General features: G+C 44.4%; 1 protein-coding gene across 3 annotated transcripts in view; it reads right to left on the bottom strand.

Annotated features, from left to right (window-relative positions):
• Positions 1-11196, bottom strand: part of tacr2 (tachykinin receptor 2) — an 87918-nt gene extending 76722 nt beyond the window's left edge. For all 3 annotated transcript variants that reach the window (XM_048551588.1, XM_048551587.1, XM_048551589.1), the window contains exons 1-2: positions 10615-11196; positions 5421-5615 (exon numbers count right to left, since the gene is read on the bottom strand). In XM_048551588.1, coding sequence (XP_048407545.1) covers positions 5421-5615; positions 10615-11000 — 581 coding nt within the window. In that variant the 5' untranslated portion in view covers positions 11001-11196. The remainder of the gene's footprint in view (positions 1-5420; positions 5616-10614) is intronic.
• Positions 11197-16291: the final 5095 nt, after the last annotated feature.

The following is a 16291-nucleotide window of genomic DNA, read 5'->3' as shown; positions in this document are numbered from 1 at the left end:
TCTTGTTCCTTACTCCAAAGACATATCGTTCTTGAACTGCCTTTCAGTAGCTGTGATAGCTCTGACTAGCAATGCCACTCCCCTGCCTCTTTTACCACCCTCTCTATTTCTTTTAAAGAATCTAAATCCCAGAGCTTCCAACAACCATTCCCATCCCTGAGTTACCCAAGTTTTTGTGAGGCCACATCAACATAGTTCCAAGTACTGACCCATGCTCTAAGTTCATCCGCCTGAGACTTCTAGCATTGAAGTATACATGCTTCAAACCATCCCTGTGTCCACAATTACACTCCATCGACCACATTTCATTATTAACAAGCTCGCTCCCTGTTGTCTCTGTAGGAAGGCTAAATACCTCATCGTCTGTATTACAAATCTGGTTCCCCACCCCCTGCCAATCTAGTTTAAACCAACCTATATAGCTCGAGCAAACCTCCCTCCCAGGATACTTGTGCCCTTCTGGTTCAGGTGCAACTCATCCTTACTGTACAGGCCCCACCTTCCCCAGTATGTACTCCAATTATCCACATAATGGAAGCCCTCCCTCCTACAGCAGCCCTGTAGCCGTATGGTTAGCTGCACACTCTCCCTATTTCTTACCTTGTTATCATGTGGCACTGGTAGTAATCCAGAGATAACTACCCTGTTTGTCCAGGACTTCAGCTTCCACCCTAACTCCCTGCACTCGTTTTTCACATTGTCAGTCCTTTTTCTACCTATGTCATTGGTACCCATGCATACCATGACTGCTGTTTGCTCACCCTCCCCCTTAAGGATCTTGAAGACATGATCCAAGTCATCATGGATCCTGGCACCCAGGAGGCAACATACTATCCATTCGTCTTGTTTGCATTCACAGAACAGCCTGTCTGTGCCTCTAACTATTGAATCCCCACTACAATTGCTCTCCTATTCTCCCCGCTTCCTTTCTGAGCCACAGAGACAGGCCCTGTACCAGAGGCCCAGTCCCTGTGGCTTACCCCTAAACCTGTCATTGCTCCCCCCCACCAACAGTATCAAAAACAGTATAATTATTGTTGAGGGGAATTACCACAGGGGATCCCTGCACTGACTGTTTCCTTCCCTTCCCTTTCCTTCCTGTCACCCAAGTGCCTTCGTTCTTAGGGGTAACTATCTCCCTGTAACTCGTTTCTATCACCAACTCAGCCTCCTGAATGATCCCTAACGCTGCTTTTGAGGAGCTGGAGCTGGGTGCACTTCCCAAAGGTGAAGTCAGTAGAGTCAATTCTGTTGACTCTTACCTCCCACATCTTGCAGGAGGAAAATTGCACTGCCTGGCTGTGATCCCCTTTAAATTTAAACTTCCCTGAAAGAATTGTAAAAAGTAGAGAATAACTTACTTACTCTTTCATTTGTTTTGGTTAGAGGAGGTGGAAAGTTGGGCGACACCAGTCTTGTGCTCTCGCTCCCGGTCTACCCCTTCTCCACTGCCAAAAATGAAGGCCCCAAGCACTAACTGCGTGTTGTTATATTCGCCACTTACCTTTCCAGCAGTCCCCTCACACTTTTTCCAAATTCGGCAGAAATCATTGTGCTTATTGAGCCTCCACACAGAGTCTTTTTTATGGTTAGATGAGGAGGGCGGGTGGGAGACACTATACATGTAGCGTTTTGGGTTTAGCCACTGCTAGAATATATGATTTTACCTTCCCAGCAATCCTGACTTCCGCTGCTGAACAAATAGGGAACATTTGTAGAACACCTAAGGTCTGTCCTTAAAATGACCCAAAACTTCCAGCTGCTTGCACTTTAACACACCTCCATGTTCCCTGGTCAACATCTCTGCAGTGCTCCAGTGAAGATCAGTGCAAGCTGGAAGAACAGTTTTGCATTTTCCACTTAGGGACTCCTACTCAAGTCAAGTTTAACCATTTCAGAGTGTGAACACCCTGCTCTATATATGTTACCCTTCCTCCACACCCCAGGTTGGTCCTAGCACAGCCAATCAATTTTCAATCACTTACACCTCTTGTTACCTACCATTTCCCTCTTGGTTTATCATCAGAACCTCTTCATTTAAAATCCCTATATTTTATCTCTTTCTGGGCACTGTCTCTTTGAGTAATATTCAATCACCTCACCCCATCATCAGCATAAATACCAGCCTTTCCAGCTATTTTTGGTTCTGGCAAAGGATCACTGGACTCGAAATGTTAATTGCTTTTCTCTCCATAGATGCTGCTTAACCTGGTGAGTTTCTCCAGTAATTTCACTTAATATTATATAAGAGCTTTAGGACCCTGGGGCAATTTTATGTTGTGGTATGTGATAAAGTTTAGGACAACATGCCTTGTAAGATGTGCTCCAAATACTCAGCTAAATGTCCTTTCTGCAAACTCTTTTGGGTCAGGTTGGCATGAGCTAGCCACTTTTCTTGAGTGACATATCAGCCATGACTGGGATTCTATATTCAATATGTTCATCTCCATAGTGAAGTAGAGTCCAAGGAGATTAGGAAAGAGATGGGGCCAGTTAAAATATGGCATCCACTGGAGTGCCTGATTTCCCTTTGTGCATTGTATTCACTCTAGATGCAGTTTCAGAGTGAATATCAAGAGTCTCAGGATTGTTGCTAATTACAGGCATGACATCAGGCCATCTAGGCAACCAGTGATTTTCGGTGGATATGGTCCCAGTCATAATTGCAAGTGAAAGAAGATAAATCACTCAGGTGGTGTTCCCTTGCATCTGCTACATTTGTCCTTCTAAGGGGTAAAGGTTACATGTTTGGAAGATAATGTCAAAGGACCCCCAGGTAAACTTTGGCAATCCATCTTGTAGATAGTACAAAGTGTGGAGCTGGATGAACACAACAGGCCAAGCAGCATCTCAGGAGAACAAAAGCCTTTGTGCTCCTGAGATGCTGCTTGGCCTGCTGTGTTCATCCAGCTCCACACTTTGTTATCTTGGATTCTCCAGCATCTGCAGTTCCCATTATCACTTGTAGATAGTACACATTGCTGTTATTGATCATCAGCAATGGAGAGAGTGAATGCTTCTGAATGGGATGCCAATCAAGCCAACTACCTTGTCCTGAATGGTTTGAAGTTTCTTGAGTGTTGTTGGAGCTGCACCCATCCAGGCAAGTGGGCAGTATTCCATCACATTCTTGACTTGTGCCTTGTAGATGATGGACAGGTTTCGGTGAGTCAGGGATTGAGTTACTCGCTGTAGTATTTCTAGTGTCTGACCTGCTCTTGTTGGTGCCATGCTTAGTGGCGAGTCCAGTTGAGTCACTGGTCATTAGTAACCCAGATATTGATAGTGGGGGATTCAGAGATGCTAACACCATTGAATGTCAAGAGGCGGTAATTAGATTGTCTTTGGTTGGAGATGTACATTTCTTGGCATTTGTGTGGCACGAACATTACTTGCCACTTGTCAGCCCAAGCCTGGGTATTGTCCACCTCTTGTTGCATTTGAACATGGACTCTTTCAGCATCTGATGAGTAGCAAATGGTGCTGAACATTGTGCAATTATTGGTGAACATCCTGACTTCTGACCTTATGATGGAGGGAAGGTCATTGATGAAACAGCTGAAGACGGTTTGGCCTAGGACACTACCCTGATGTACTCCTGTAGAGATGTCCTGGCGCTGAGGTGACTGACCTCAAATAACCATGACCATCTTCCAAATGCTGGATACAATTACAACCAGCAGTGAGTTTGCCCCGATATCCATTGATTCCAGTTTTGCTAGGGCTCCTTGATGCCACACTCAGTCAAATGTGGCCTTGATGTCAAGGGCTGTCACTCTCACGTCACCTCACCTCTGGAATTCGGCTCTTTTATCCATGTTTGAACCAAGACTGTAATGAAGTCAGAAGCGGAGTGGTCCTGACAGAACCCAACTGGGCATCACTGAGCAGGTTATTGATGAGCAGGTGCTGTATGATAGCTTTGTTGATGACACCTTCCATCACTTTCCTGATGATCAAGAGTAGACTGATGGAGCAGTAACTAGCTGGGTTGGATTTGTCCTGCTTTTTGACTACAGGACATACCTGGGTAATTTTCCATATTGCTGGTAGATCCCAGTGTTGTAACTGTGCTGAAAGAGCTTGGCTAGGAGAGCGGCAAGTTCTGAAGCACAAATCTTCAGCACAATTGCCAAAATGTTGTCAGGGCCCATAGCATTTGCAGTATCTTTGACGTTACATGGTGTGAATCAAATTGGCTGAAGATTTGTGTTGTGACACTTGGGACCACTGCAGGAGGCTGAGAAAGATAATCCACTCTGCACTTCTGGTTGAAGATTGCTTGAATGTTTCAGCCTTATCTTTTGCAATGACATGTTTACGGTTTTCCATCACTGAGGATAGATTTATTTGTTCAGCCTCCTCCTCCAGTGAGTCATCCACCACCATTCACGACTGGACGTGGCAGGAATCCAGAGCTTAGATCTGATCTGATGCCTGTGGGATCACTTAGTTTTTTCTGTCACTTGCTCTTATGCTGTTTGGTGTACAAGTAGTTCTGTTTGGTGCTTCACCAGGTGGACCAGATATCTTCGGGTATGCCTGGTTCTGTTCTTGGTATGCCCTCCTGCACTCTCCATTGAACCAGGATTGATCCCTTGGCTTGATGGAAATGGTTGCATGGGGGATAGGTCAGGCCGTGAGGTTACAGATTGTGCTGGAGTATAATTCTGCTAGTGTTGAAGGCCTGCAGCACCTCATGGATGCTGAATCTTGAGTTTCTAGATCAGTTTGACGTCTGTCCCATTTCAAACGGTGATAGTATCAAATGATGCGAAGGCAAGACATACAGTATCACTCTGAAATGCTGAACTATGACAAATACTGCACCCATTGTTTCTGGCAAATCTTAGCTGGATTTTACTGAAACATTCCCCGGACCTAGAAAAGTACAGAAACTTATCCTGGGAATCAGGTCAGCAATGTCAGTCACAGGTGTTCGTATAGGTAATGGAATCATGTTGGGGCATTACTGATCATAGAGTGTGTTATGCTGCAATGATAGCAACAATAACAGCCTGGATGTAGCTAGAACCCAGCAATCAATTTGGATAACAATAAAGCAAATCCTTTTCTCCAGCCCAAATCAGCTCACAGCTTTCAAATCACAAGACCCTTAGTTAAAGCACAATTACCAACTCCTCAAACCAAGAAAAGTTCAAGCCTATGTTATCCTTATCAATTCTTCCAATGAAGCACAGTTATTTGCACATAATTTCTAATTACAAGTAGCTCATGGTCTTGCACCATGAGTTATATGTTGCTTGAGAGGAAGCTTTCTACACATTTGTGACTATTATTTCCCCCAAGAAACTGTGGAAATTATTTTTGGATAATTGTCCTGATTTGAAAATGTACACAATTAGTAATATTTGTAGCAGTAGAGTTAACAATGGAGGGAACTGATAACATATTCTTACGTCAATTGATGTTGTCCTCCGACATCCCCAGGCCAGTCCACCTTACAGATCACTCGGCTTTCTAATTGCACAATGCGGGCATAGAAACACTGTGGGAATGCTAGAGCCAGGGCCAGGAACCAGATAAACCCAATCACTAGCTTAGTTGAGCTGGACGACAGCCTGGGCTTCAAAGGGTGGATGATGGCAATGTACCTGTGTAGTGAAATACAGCAAGTGTCATATCACAGATAATCAGATCTCAGTCCACCATATTATCCTCAATCTCTAGTAACAATTACATTGAAAGTTCGGAACAGCCCATTCGGTCCAACATATCTGAATCAATGATCACTCTCGACACAAGCATTATCTAATCTTCCTTCATCCAACCCTTTCCCTCCATTCTTTTCTCCCCATGTGCTTTCCTAGCTTCCTTTTAAAAGCATCTAGGAAGTAATAAAGCTTCCACACCCATTCTGTGCAATCTGTAAAGCACACTGGGCTAGGAAAATAAACTACACAGTTACTTCAGGTCGTCTTCTGAACTGTGAGACTCAGAGTAACGTACAAAGTTGTTTAGCAAATCTCAGTGTAATAATCTAATCAACTGAGTTATGGAAAGATGCATCAGTCCTTGTAAATGTACATCCTGTAGCATGTATAGGCTCCAGAACAGCTCTCGTGTCCTAGACAGTCACATGTGCAGGAAGTGTCATCAGTTCAATGAGCTAAAGCAACAGCTGGCATCACTGCAATGTATCCAGGAAGCTACGTTCTTCTGGAGATGGCCACCTCACAGATTTAGGGGGTTCAGAGAGTGATCATGTGACTACCAAACAGTCAAGAAGGTCAAGGCAGGTAGTTCAATTTTAGCTAAGCAAGGCAGAAGTTTCAGAATTCCTTTTTAAAGTTGACAAAAGCACAGCAAATGAGGTTGGCATGTAGACACTTGGTTCACTTTTCTAGTAAATGTAAGGTTTTTGGAACTAGGTTTCAAGGAGGCTTACTTGGACTTGAGGCATGCCTGGAGTCTGGCTGTTTTGTTGATGATCTTGTAGACTTAAGTGATTTGGATAGTAAAAGCAGGTTGGGTGTTATCAGCTGGTTAGATTATTAGCAGCCTGCCTTAACGCTAATAGCAGAATGATGCTTACCAGACTGCAAAAAAGGGTCCAGAAATTATGAATAAACTTTTCAGAAATAATGGAGATTTTGGTCATTTGGCAGGGTTTTGAAATGAGTTGATTTAGTTAACTGGACAGCTTCTCTGCCTCTGGTCACAACCATTGTACATTGTATGAGCTAGATGATGGGCTGTTGGTGCCATTTCAAGCGTAATGTCTATATAGTGCACTTTTTTTAACCTGACCCTGATGGAAAGATATGTCTACTATTCTTCTGCCTTTGTTGACTGTGAGGTCTAGACATTGCAAGAGTGTGAGATTCCAGGAAGATGGTGTTTGAGTTCTGTCTTAGTATTTACTGATTGGAACTTTCCAAAACTTGTAATCCACTTGCATTATGTGATTGGCACAGGCAAACTAAAATAATAAAACATCTTTAATAAAGAATTTATGATTTATTTCAGCTATAGTGGACCTGACAGAATATAAACAGAATGAGATGAATTCAATTGTTCTTCCTGACTTGTCAGGTGTTTGGCTGGTTAAAATGTCTTTCACATTAATAAAAACATGCAGACATTGAAGGCATTTAAAACTGAACAGAATGATTTAAAGTCTATGTTGAAAATTGAAAACCCTGCCGATAATTTGTGTCTGGCTTTATAGAAGGATAAAGCAAATTAATGCACCCAGAAAGTAGACAGAGGGTTTCTCCTTTGATTACAATTCACAGCCACCAGTTTTCAAAAGCCAGATGGCTTGCCAGCAATTGCGAAAGTTGCTGTTGAGAAACCAGACCTAACAACTTGTGAAGAATTTGATTCCATCACATATTATCTCAGGAATTAAACTGTGCCTTATCCAATACATATTTTGGAAAACAACATTAAAAATGTAGAACCACAATACAGTCTTCTAGCCCAGGATATGGAGAAGATGTATTACCTATGCAAAATGTGAATCAAGATCTTTTACAGATATTGAGAGAAAATCAACTAACCATCAGTAAACTAAATTTTCATTTGCAAGACAATTGAGACTCTAGGAATTCACACTGGTTTTAAATTTAAATTATCGCATGCAGTTAGTTGCTATGGACTAAGACATAGAATATTCTCAATAGAATATGAATAATTCCAAAATCTGTCACAAGAGGAAGAATGTTACAGGATGTAATACATTGGTTCATTTGTTTATAGTGGTGCAATTTGTTATATTTTGATATCATTATGGAATAAAATCATTATTACTATGTTTTTAGAATCCCAACAGTATGGAAACAGGCCCTTCAGCCCAACATGTCCACACTGACCTTCAGAGCATCCCACCCTATCCTATCCCCCTGTAACCCACCCAATCCACACATCCCTGTTCATTACGGGCAATTTAACATGGCCAATCCACCTAGCCTGCACACTTTTAGACTGTGGGAGGAAACCCACGCAGACATAGTGAGAACGTGCAAACTCCACGCAGACAGTCGCCCGAGAGCGGAATCGAACCCAGGCATCTGGTGCTGAAAGGAGGTAGTGCTAACCACTGAGCCACCGTGCAATGAGTGGTTGACTTTTAGGGGGAGATGTCACGAATACTGACCTTTACAAGACAGTTATGTTTAAAACAGAACTGAAAAGAGAATGGGGATGGGGTCCTGATAAAAACACCTTTGCTCCAAGACATGAACTTGAGATCTGGTTGCCAACAGGAAGAACTCAAACAAAAATCTGAAAATTTCCTTCCAACTGTTTTATATCCTTCTTTAAATAAGCTGACTAATACTGTACGTGGTGCTTCAGATGTGCTGTCACCAGGGCCCTCTGTAACTGAAGATCAACTTCTTTACTTTTGTATTTAATTTCCCTAGCAATAAATGCAAACATCTGATTAGATTTATTCAATACTTGCATGCATGAGGACATCCAGATCTCTACAAATTCTCACCATCTATTTATTTTTTTTTAATCCTTCCTGCCAGAATGGACAATTTTATATTCTTTATTCAATAGACAATAGACAATAGATGCTGGAGTAGGCCATTTGGCCCTTCGAGCCAGCACCACCATTCATTATGATCATGGCTGATCATCCACAATCAGTATCCTGTTCCTGCCTTATCCCCATAACCCTTGATTCCACTATCTTTAGGAGCTCTATCCATCTCTTTCTTGAAAGTATCCAGAGAGTTGGTCTCCACTGCCTTCTGGGGCAGGGCATCCCATATATCCAGCACTTTCTGGGTGAAGAAGTTTTTCCTCAACTCTGTTCTAAATGGCATACCCCTTATTTTTAAACCGTGTCCTCTGATTCTGGATTCGCCCATCAGCGGAAACATGTTTCCTGCCTCCAGAGTGTCCAATCCCTTAATAATATTATACGTCTCAATCAGATCCCCTCTCATCCTTCTAAACTCAAGTGTATACAAGCCCAGTCACTCCAATCTTTCAACATATGATAGTACCGCCATTCCAGGAATTGACCTTGTGAACCTACGCTGTAGTCCCTCAGTAGCAATTCATGCGTGGGGTGAGGATACTCCATCTGCCATACCTTTGCTCACTCACCTAACCTATCTTTACCCCTCTGCAGACTCTCAGTGTCCTCTGGACACTTTTCTGTACCATTCACCTTAGAGTCATCTGTGAACTTTGACACACTACACTTCGTCCCCAACTCTAAATCATGTATGTAAACTATGTAAGGTTTTTGGAACTCTAGGATGTAGGTTATCTGGGGATAAATTTGAGGATTTATCAGCCTTCAATCCCATCAATTTCCCCAATATCATTTCTCTATTAATATAGATTTTCTTCAGTTCCTTCCTCTCAATAATACTTGTGTTCCCCATCATTTCTGGTACGTTATTCCAGTCCTTTATGAAGACAGAAAGAAAGTATAAAATTAGTTCATCAGAAATTTCTTTGTTTCCTGTTGTAAGTTCACCCATTTCTGACTGTTAGGGGCTAATATTGGTTTCCATCAATCTTTTCCTTTTTACATACCTGTAGAAACTTTTACAGTGGATTCTTGTGATCCCTGTTAGCTTGCTCCCATACGCTTTTTTTCCCCTCTCTTTATAAATTCCTTGGTCCTGCTTTGCTGACTTCTAAAATTTTCTCACTCTTCAAGTCTGATAAAATGTGCAGCTGGAGGAGCACAGCAGATCAGACAGCATCTGAGGAGCGGGCAAGTTGACTTTTCAGTCAGGGCCCTTCATCAGGACAGGGGAAGGGAACTCAGAAATAAAGGGAGGGGTCTGGGGCTGGTGGAAGGTAGGTGGGATGGTGATGGGGAAACATAGAACATAGAAATTGGAATTGACAGTTCAGCTCACCAAACCTGTCCCCCTACTCCATAAAATTTTGGCTATCGACCTTAATGCTTTTTAACCACACTATCTCCATGATGTAAACCACTGGTAGTCAGAAATCTATCATATTCTACTCTAAACATACTCAAAGGCTGAGTGTCCACAGCTCTCTGAGAATTCAAAAGATTTGCCATCACCCTCTGAGGAAACAAATCTCTCCTCATCTCAGTCCTAATTGGAATCCTTCTAATTTTAAAATTTTCCCCTGGTCCTATATTCCAGAAGCAGGGTAAACATCTTACTTCACCCACCCTGCCTATCCCTTGAAGCGTTTCCTAAGTTTTAATTAGATCCCTTCCATTCTTTGCCCAGTCTCTCTTCAAAAGACAGTCCTACCATCTGAGTACAAATCATGGGAACCTTCACTACAACTGTCCTTACAGCAATAATCTAAAACTAGACTGCCAAGTTTAAGATGAAAGGGAAAACGGTTTAAAAAGGTCCTGAAGAACCAGCTCCCCGGGGAAGTGACGGAGGCTGGTACAATTACAATTTCAAAAGTCATCTGGAAGGCCAATGAGTCGTAAAGATTTAGAAGGATATGGGCCGAATGTTGGCAAAGGGGACCAGATTTATTCAGGATACCTGGTCGGCATGGATGAGTTGAACCGAAGAGTCTGTTTCCGTTCTCTGTGACTCTATACCCTATGACAGTCTCAGGTGGAGAGCTGTCCCGGGTGAATGCTATCCTGCGTAAGTGTCGGGTAGAAAGCCGTTTTACCTGTCCAGGGCAATGGCTGTCATTGAGTAGATGCTGGCGAACACGGCAGTGATGGGCAACAAGTTTTGGAAACGGCAGTAGTGCGGCCCGAAATACCACTCATTGTGCACGGCGTAGATGAAGTTGAAGGCGGTGTTGAATGCGGCCATAGAGGCGTCCCCCACCGCCAGGCTCAGCAAAAAGTAATTGGTGACAGTCCGCATCCTCCGATGAGCAAGAATGATCCAAACCACGATCACATTGCCAGAGACGGCGGTCAGGATGATTACTGAGTAAGCGGCTGCCCAGAGAACCACCTGCCAAGTTGGCTGGGCAAACGCACTGGCGAAGGTGCCATTAGCACTGGCCTCAGTCTCATTCAGATCCACTTCCGTCCCACTGTTCATCCCCAACAACTTCACGCCAAGCCTGAACTCTCACCGTCTCCACGCTTCCCTGAGAACTCTCACTAGACAGACCAAAGCTCCTTTCCCTATACAGACCAAAAAAACCCAGCCCTACACAGACCCAAACACCTCCGTCCCTATACTGACCCAAACTCCTTTCCCTATACCAAGCTAAGCCCCTCCGTCCCTATCCAGACCAAACCCCTCCGTCTCTGTGCAAATCCAACCCCCTCCGTCCCTATACAGACGCAACCCCTCCCCCACCCCGGACATATACAAACACAAACCCAATCTTTCAGTACCGTGACCCAGCTCACTATGACTGAGATACCCAGCTCACTATCACTGAGAGACCCAGCTCACTAATACGGTGGTCCAGTCACTATCCATGAGACCCAGCTCACTGGCAAAAGACCCAACTCACAATCACAATGAACCAGTTCACTATTACTGAGAGATCCAGCTCACTATCACTGGGACCTAGCTCAATAACACTCCGATACCCAGCTCACTATCACTGAGACCCAGCTCACTATCGCAACACTTAGAAATGACCTGTTAGATTTCCAGCGTCCTTTCTCACAATCCCAAGCCCTGCAAAGTCCGAGGTCACGGTGGCGAACACTTTCCCAAATGTCTAACCAGCGACTAGCGCTGTTTAAGGTGATATTTGCAGGAACGGTTTCCCGGTCAAACTGCTGGGGGTGCAGCGTGTGTATATCCGAGGGGTGGAGCTGTGGACTTGGTGTCACTCACTCCGGGGAGAGCGACTGGGTAGGAGACTGTAAAATTGTCAGAGGCTGCTTACACAGTCTTTTCCCAGGACAGCCTGTCAGCTTGACCAGACCCCTATCAATCAGTGCAGATATCATCTTTTATTCTGTTTGTTCCCACGTTAAAATTACCTCCGACAGATTTTCATCATTGGAAATACAATACTGGTAAGAACAATTGGCGACATTTGGACAACTAGTTGTTCTTTGAACTAGTGTTGTTTGATTGGCCACATTTATTTCGGGTTTTAATTTGTGAAATTGCTGGTCGCTGTCTTGCGGCGGCGCCCTTTGTACGGTATATTAGCCTGTCCCTCACTTTTTTGGGAAAGTTATTGGGGATACTTAGGCCTTGTCCGAACCATTCTTTTACTGTAATAGCGCCTGGCCTTCGGTTTGAAATGAACTAATCAGCGTCAAGGAATAACATGAATAAAGTTTCAATTTGAAAAATCCACATTGTAAATGACTTCGTGATTAACACAGAGAAACTGCTCAATAGAGCATCTCAGACTATTTGCCTGTCCAGGAGTGGTGCTCACATGGTGCAAAGGGAATAAGGTGTAGAGATGGATGAACACAGCAGGCCAAGCAGCAGAGGAGCAGGAAGGCTGACGTTTCGGGCCTAGACCCTTCTTCCCGAAACGTCAGCCTTCCTGCTCGTCTGATGCTGCTTGGCCTGCTTGTCTTCATCCAGCTCTACACCTTGTTATCTCAGATTCTCCAGCATCTGCAGTTCCTACTATTTTTGGTGCAAAGGGAACGCTGCTCAAATTTAACCTGATCCTGAAGAGCGTGAGAATTTTTTTTAAAAAATCATAATTTGCAACAAATATACATTCCTTGAGGAATAAACATAACTTTTGTGAACATAACTAACAAGAGAGGTTTAAGGCCTTAGAGGCCTTTAAGGAAGATGTTTATAATGTTGGCTAAATGGGAGAATTTTATAATGCAGCAAAGGCTGGCCAAAATTGATCATTTTTAAAAACAATATATGCCATTAAGTTCGAGGGTTAGCTAAAAGCAGACTCTCTGCCAATCAGTTACTTATAGAGAAAGCGTAAGCATGGATCTCATTGAGGCAGAAACACGTGAAAGATGAGAAATGCAGAGACTTGTGCACATGCTGTCTTTATGAGGTCACAGCAGTTTGTAACTAACCCATTACAGGATGTCCCTCTTGGTCTGCCTGCTCACAATCCTTGCATTCTTGGCTCTGATTAGTCCCAGCTGGATTTCTGCAGAATTCTAGCATTGGATTAGATGATGGTCAGCTCATATGTTCACCTTGTGTGTGTGGTGCATCATTAGTTTGCCATGATTCCATAATAACAAGGAGTTAGTAAATTGTGGATTGAACACTGGTGATGGGTTTGCAGTGTATTGGGTTTGGTGACCTGTCTGTTGGGATGGAATTGTGTTTCTACAATGCTAACACTCAACCTGAAATGTTAACTTTGACTTCTCTCCACGGATGCTGCTGCTAGGAATTTCTGTTTTTGTTTCTGATTTACAGCATCCACAGTTTTTTCAGCTTTTCTTTAGCTGTTGATGTACCTTGTGGTGGGGCTGCTTTGAGGCAGTTGTCAGACTAGATCTTTGAAAGTGAAGAGTTGGAAGCCCTGAGAAGGAGGAAATATTTTGGTGACTCAACCTCACTGTTATTTGGGTGGATTGCTGTGAAAGCTCTGGTTTTTGACTTGATTGCATCTGTTACTTGATGTGTTTAACCATAATTCTTTCAGTTAATCCATATTTAAATAAATTGTATAATTATCAAAATCAAGGGAGCCTTCAACACGGAGACAAACAATTTATCAGCTTAAAGAATGCTTTGAAATTATTAAGGAAAAAATGTCTGGCATCGATTAAGTTAAAAAAAGAATGCCTAAAAGCACTCAAGGAAAGGAATTAGTAGTGATGATGGTGATGAGGGATCGCTGATTTATATGTATATTCATGCTAGTTTAAGCTATGATTTTTAAAATAATGCCATATGGGATTGGTTACTTTTCTGAAGGGTTTAAAAAAAATTGTCCTTTCAGAACAGTGACCTAATCCAGCATGTGTCAAAGAACAGGGACTGCCTGCAGTATTATTGGAAGATTGGTTTTACTCTAAGAGTTTACAAGGGCTGGAGTAAACATTAATGGCTCGTTTTAGTTCAGCACAATTAGGAATTGATTTTATCCTAGAATACCCAGAAACTGGAGTCAGAGCAAAGATAATGGGAACTGCTGATGCTGGAGAATCCAAGATGACAAAGTGTGAAGCTGGATGAACACAGCAGGCCAAGCAGCATCTCAGGAGCACAAAAGCTGAAGTTTCGGGCCTAGACCCTTCATCAGAGAGGGGGATGGGGAGCGGGTTGTGAAATAAATAGGGAGAGAGGGGGAGGCAGACTGAAGATGGATAGAGGAGAAGATAGGTGGAGAGGAGAGTATAGGTAGGGAGGGGATTGGTCAGTCCAGGGAGGACGGACAGGTCAAGGAGGCGGGATGAGGTTAGTAGGTGGGAAATGGAGGTGCGACTTGAGGTGGGAGGAGGGGATAGGTGAGAGGAAGAACAGGTTAGGGAGGCTGGTTTTGGGATGCAGTGGGGGAAGGGGAGATTTTGAAGCTTGTGAAGTCCACATTGATGCCATTGGGCTGCGGGGTTCCCAAGCGGAATATAAGTTGCTGTTCCTGCAACCTTCGGGTGGCATCATTGTGGCACTGCAGGAGGCCCATGATAGACATGTCGTCTGAGGAATGGGAGGGGGAGTTGAAATGGTTTGCGACTGGGAGGTGCAGTTGTTTATTGCGAACCGAGCGGATGTTTTCTGCAAAGCAGTCCCCAAGCCTCCGCTTGGTTCCCCCAATGTAGAGGAAGCCACACCGGGTGCAATGGATACAATATACCACATTGGCAGATGTGCAGATGAACACTTATTTAATATGAAAAGTCATCTTGGGGCCTGGGATGGGGGTGAGGGAGGAGGTGTGGGGGCAAGTGTAGCACTTCCTGCGGTTGCAGGGGAAGGTACCGGGTGTGGTGGGGTTGGAGGGGAGGGTGGAGCGGACAAGGGAGTCATGGAGAGAATGGTCTCTCCGGAAGGCAGACAAGGGTGGGGAGGGAAAAATGTCTTGGGTGGTGGGATCGGATTGTAGATGGCGGAAGTGTTGGAAGATGATGCGTTGTATCAGGAGGTTGGTGGGGTGGTATGTGAGGACAAGGGGGATTCTCTTAGGCCGGTTGTTGCGGGGGCGGGGTATGAGGGATGTGTTGCAGGAAATGCAGGAGACACGGTCAAGGGCGTTCTCGACCACTGCGGGGGAGAAGTTGCGGTCCTCGAAAAACGCGGACATCTGGAATGTGCAGGAGTGGAATGCCTCATCCTGGGAACAAATGCGGCGGAGGTGAAGGAATTGGGAACAGGGGATGGAATTTTTGCAGGAGGGTGGGTGGGAGGAGGTGTATTCTAGGTAGCTGTGGGAGTTGGTGGCTTGAAATGGACATCAGTTTCCAGTTGGTTGCCTGAGATAATTTTCCATATTAAGCAAATGTTCACCTGCACATCTGCCAATGTGGTATACTGTATCCACTGTACCTGTTGTGGCTTCCTCTACATTGGGGAAACCAAGTGGAGGCTTGGGGACCACTTTGCAGAACACCTCTGCTCAGTTCACAATAAACAGCTGCACCTCCCAGTCACGAACCATTTTAACTCCCCCTCCCATTCCTTAGGCGACATGTCCATCATGGGCCTCCTGCAATGCCACAATGATGCCACCCGAAGGTTGCAGGAACAGCAACTCATATTCCGCTTGGGAACTCTGCAGCCTAATGGCATCAATGTGGACGTCACAAGCTTCAAAATCTCCCCATGCCCCACTGCATCCCAAAACCAGCCCAGCTCGTCCCCTCCCACAACTGCATCTCAAAACCAAGATAACAAAGTGTGAAGCTGGATGAACACAGCAGGCACCTCAGGAGCAGAGGCCTCTCTGATGAAGGGTCTAGGCCCGAAACGTCAGCTTTTGTGCTCCTGAGATGCTGTTTGGCCTGCTGTGTTCATCCAGCTACACACTTTGTTATCTTGGATTCTCCAGCATCTGCAGTTCCCATTATCTCTGCATCCCAAAACCAGCCCAGCTCGTCCCCGCCTCCCTAACCTGTTCTTCCTCTCACCTATCCCCTCCTCCCACCTCAAGCCGCACCTCCATTTCCCACCTACTAACCTCATCCCGCTTCCTTGACCTTTCCATTCTCCCTGGACTGACCTATCCCCTCCCCACCTATACTCTACTCTCCACCTATCTTCTCCTCTATCTATCTTCGGTCCGCCTCCCCAGCTCTCCCTATTTATTTCAGAACCCTCTCCCCATCCCCCTCTCTGATGAAGGGTCTAGGCCCAAAACGTCAGCTTTTGTGCTCCTGAGATGCTGCTTGGCCTGCTGTGTTCAACCAACTTCACACTTTGTTATCTCAGAGCAAAGATAGTTTGTCACCTTGAAAGGAGTGTCGATCAGTTCA

This window comes from Stegostoma tigrinum, chromosome 20 (assembly GCF_030684315.1).
Source record: "Stegostoma tigrinum isolate sSteTig4 chromosome 20, sSteTig4.hap1, whole genome shotgun sequence".
Classification (NCBI taxonomy): domain Eukaryota; kingdom Metazoa; phylum Chordata; class Chondrichthyes; order Orectolobiformes; family Stegostomatidae; genus Stegostoma; species Stegostoma tigrinum.
The sequence above is the reverse complement of the archived record's forward strand: the minus strand, read 5'-3'. Positions and strand labels throughout refer to the sequence as shown.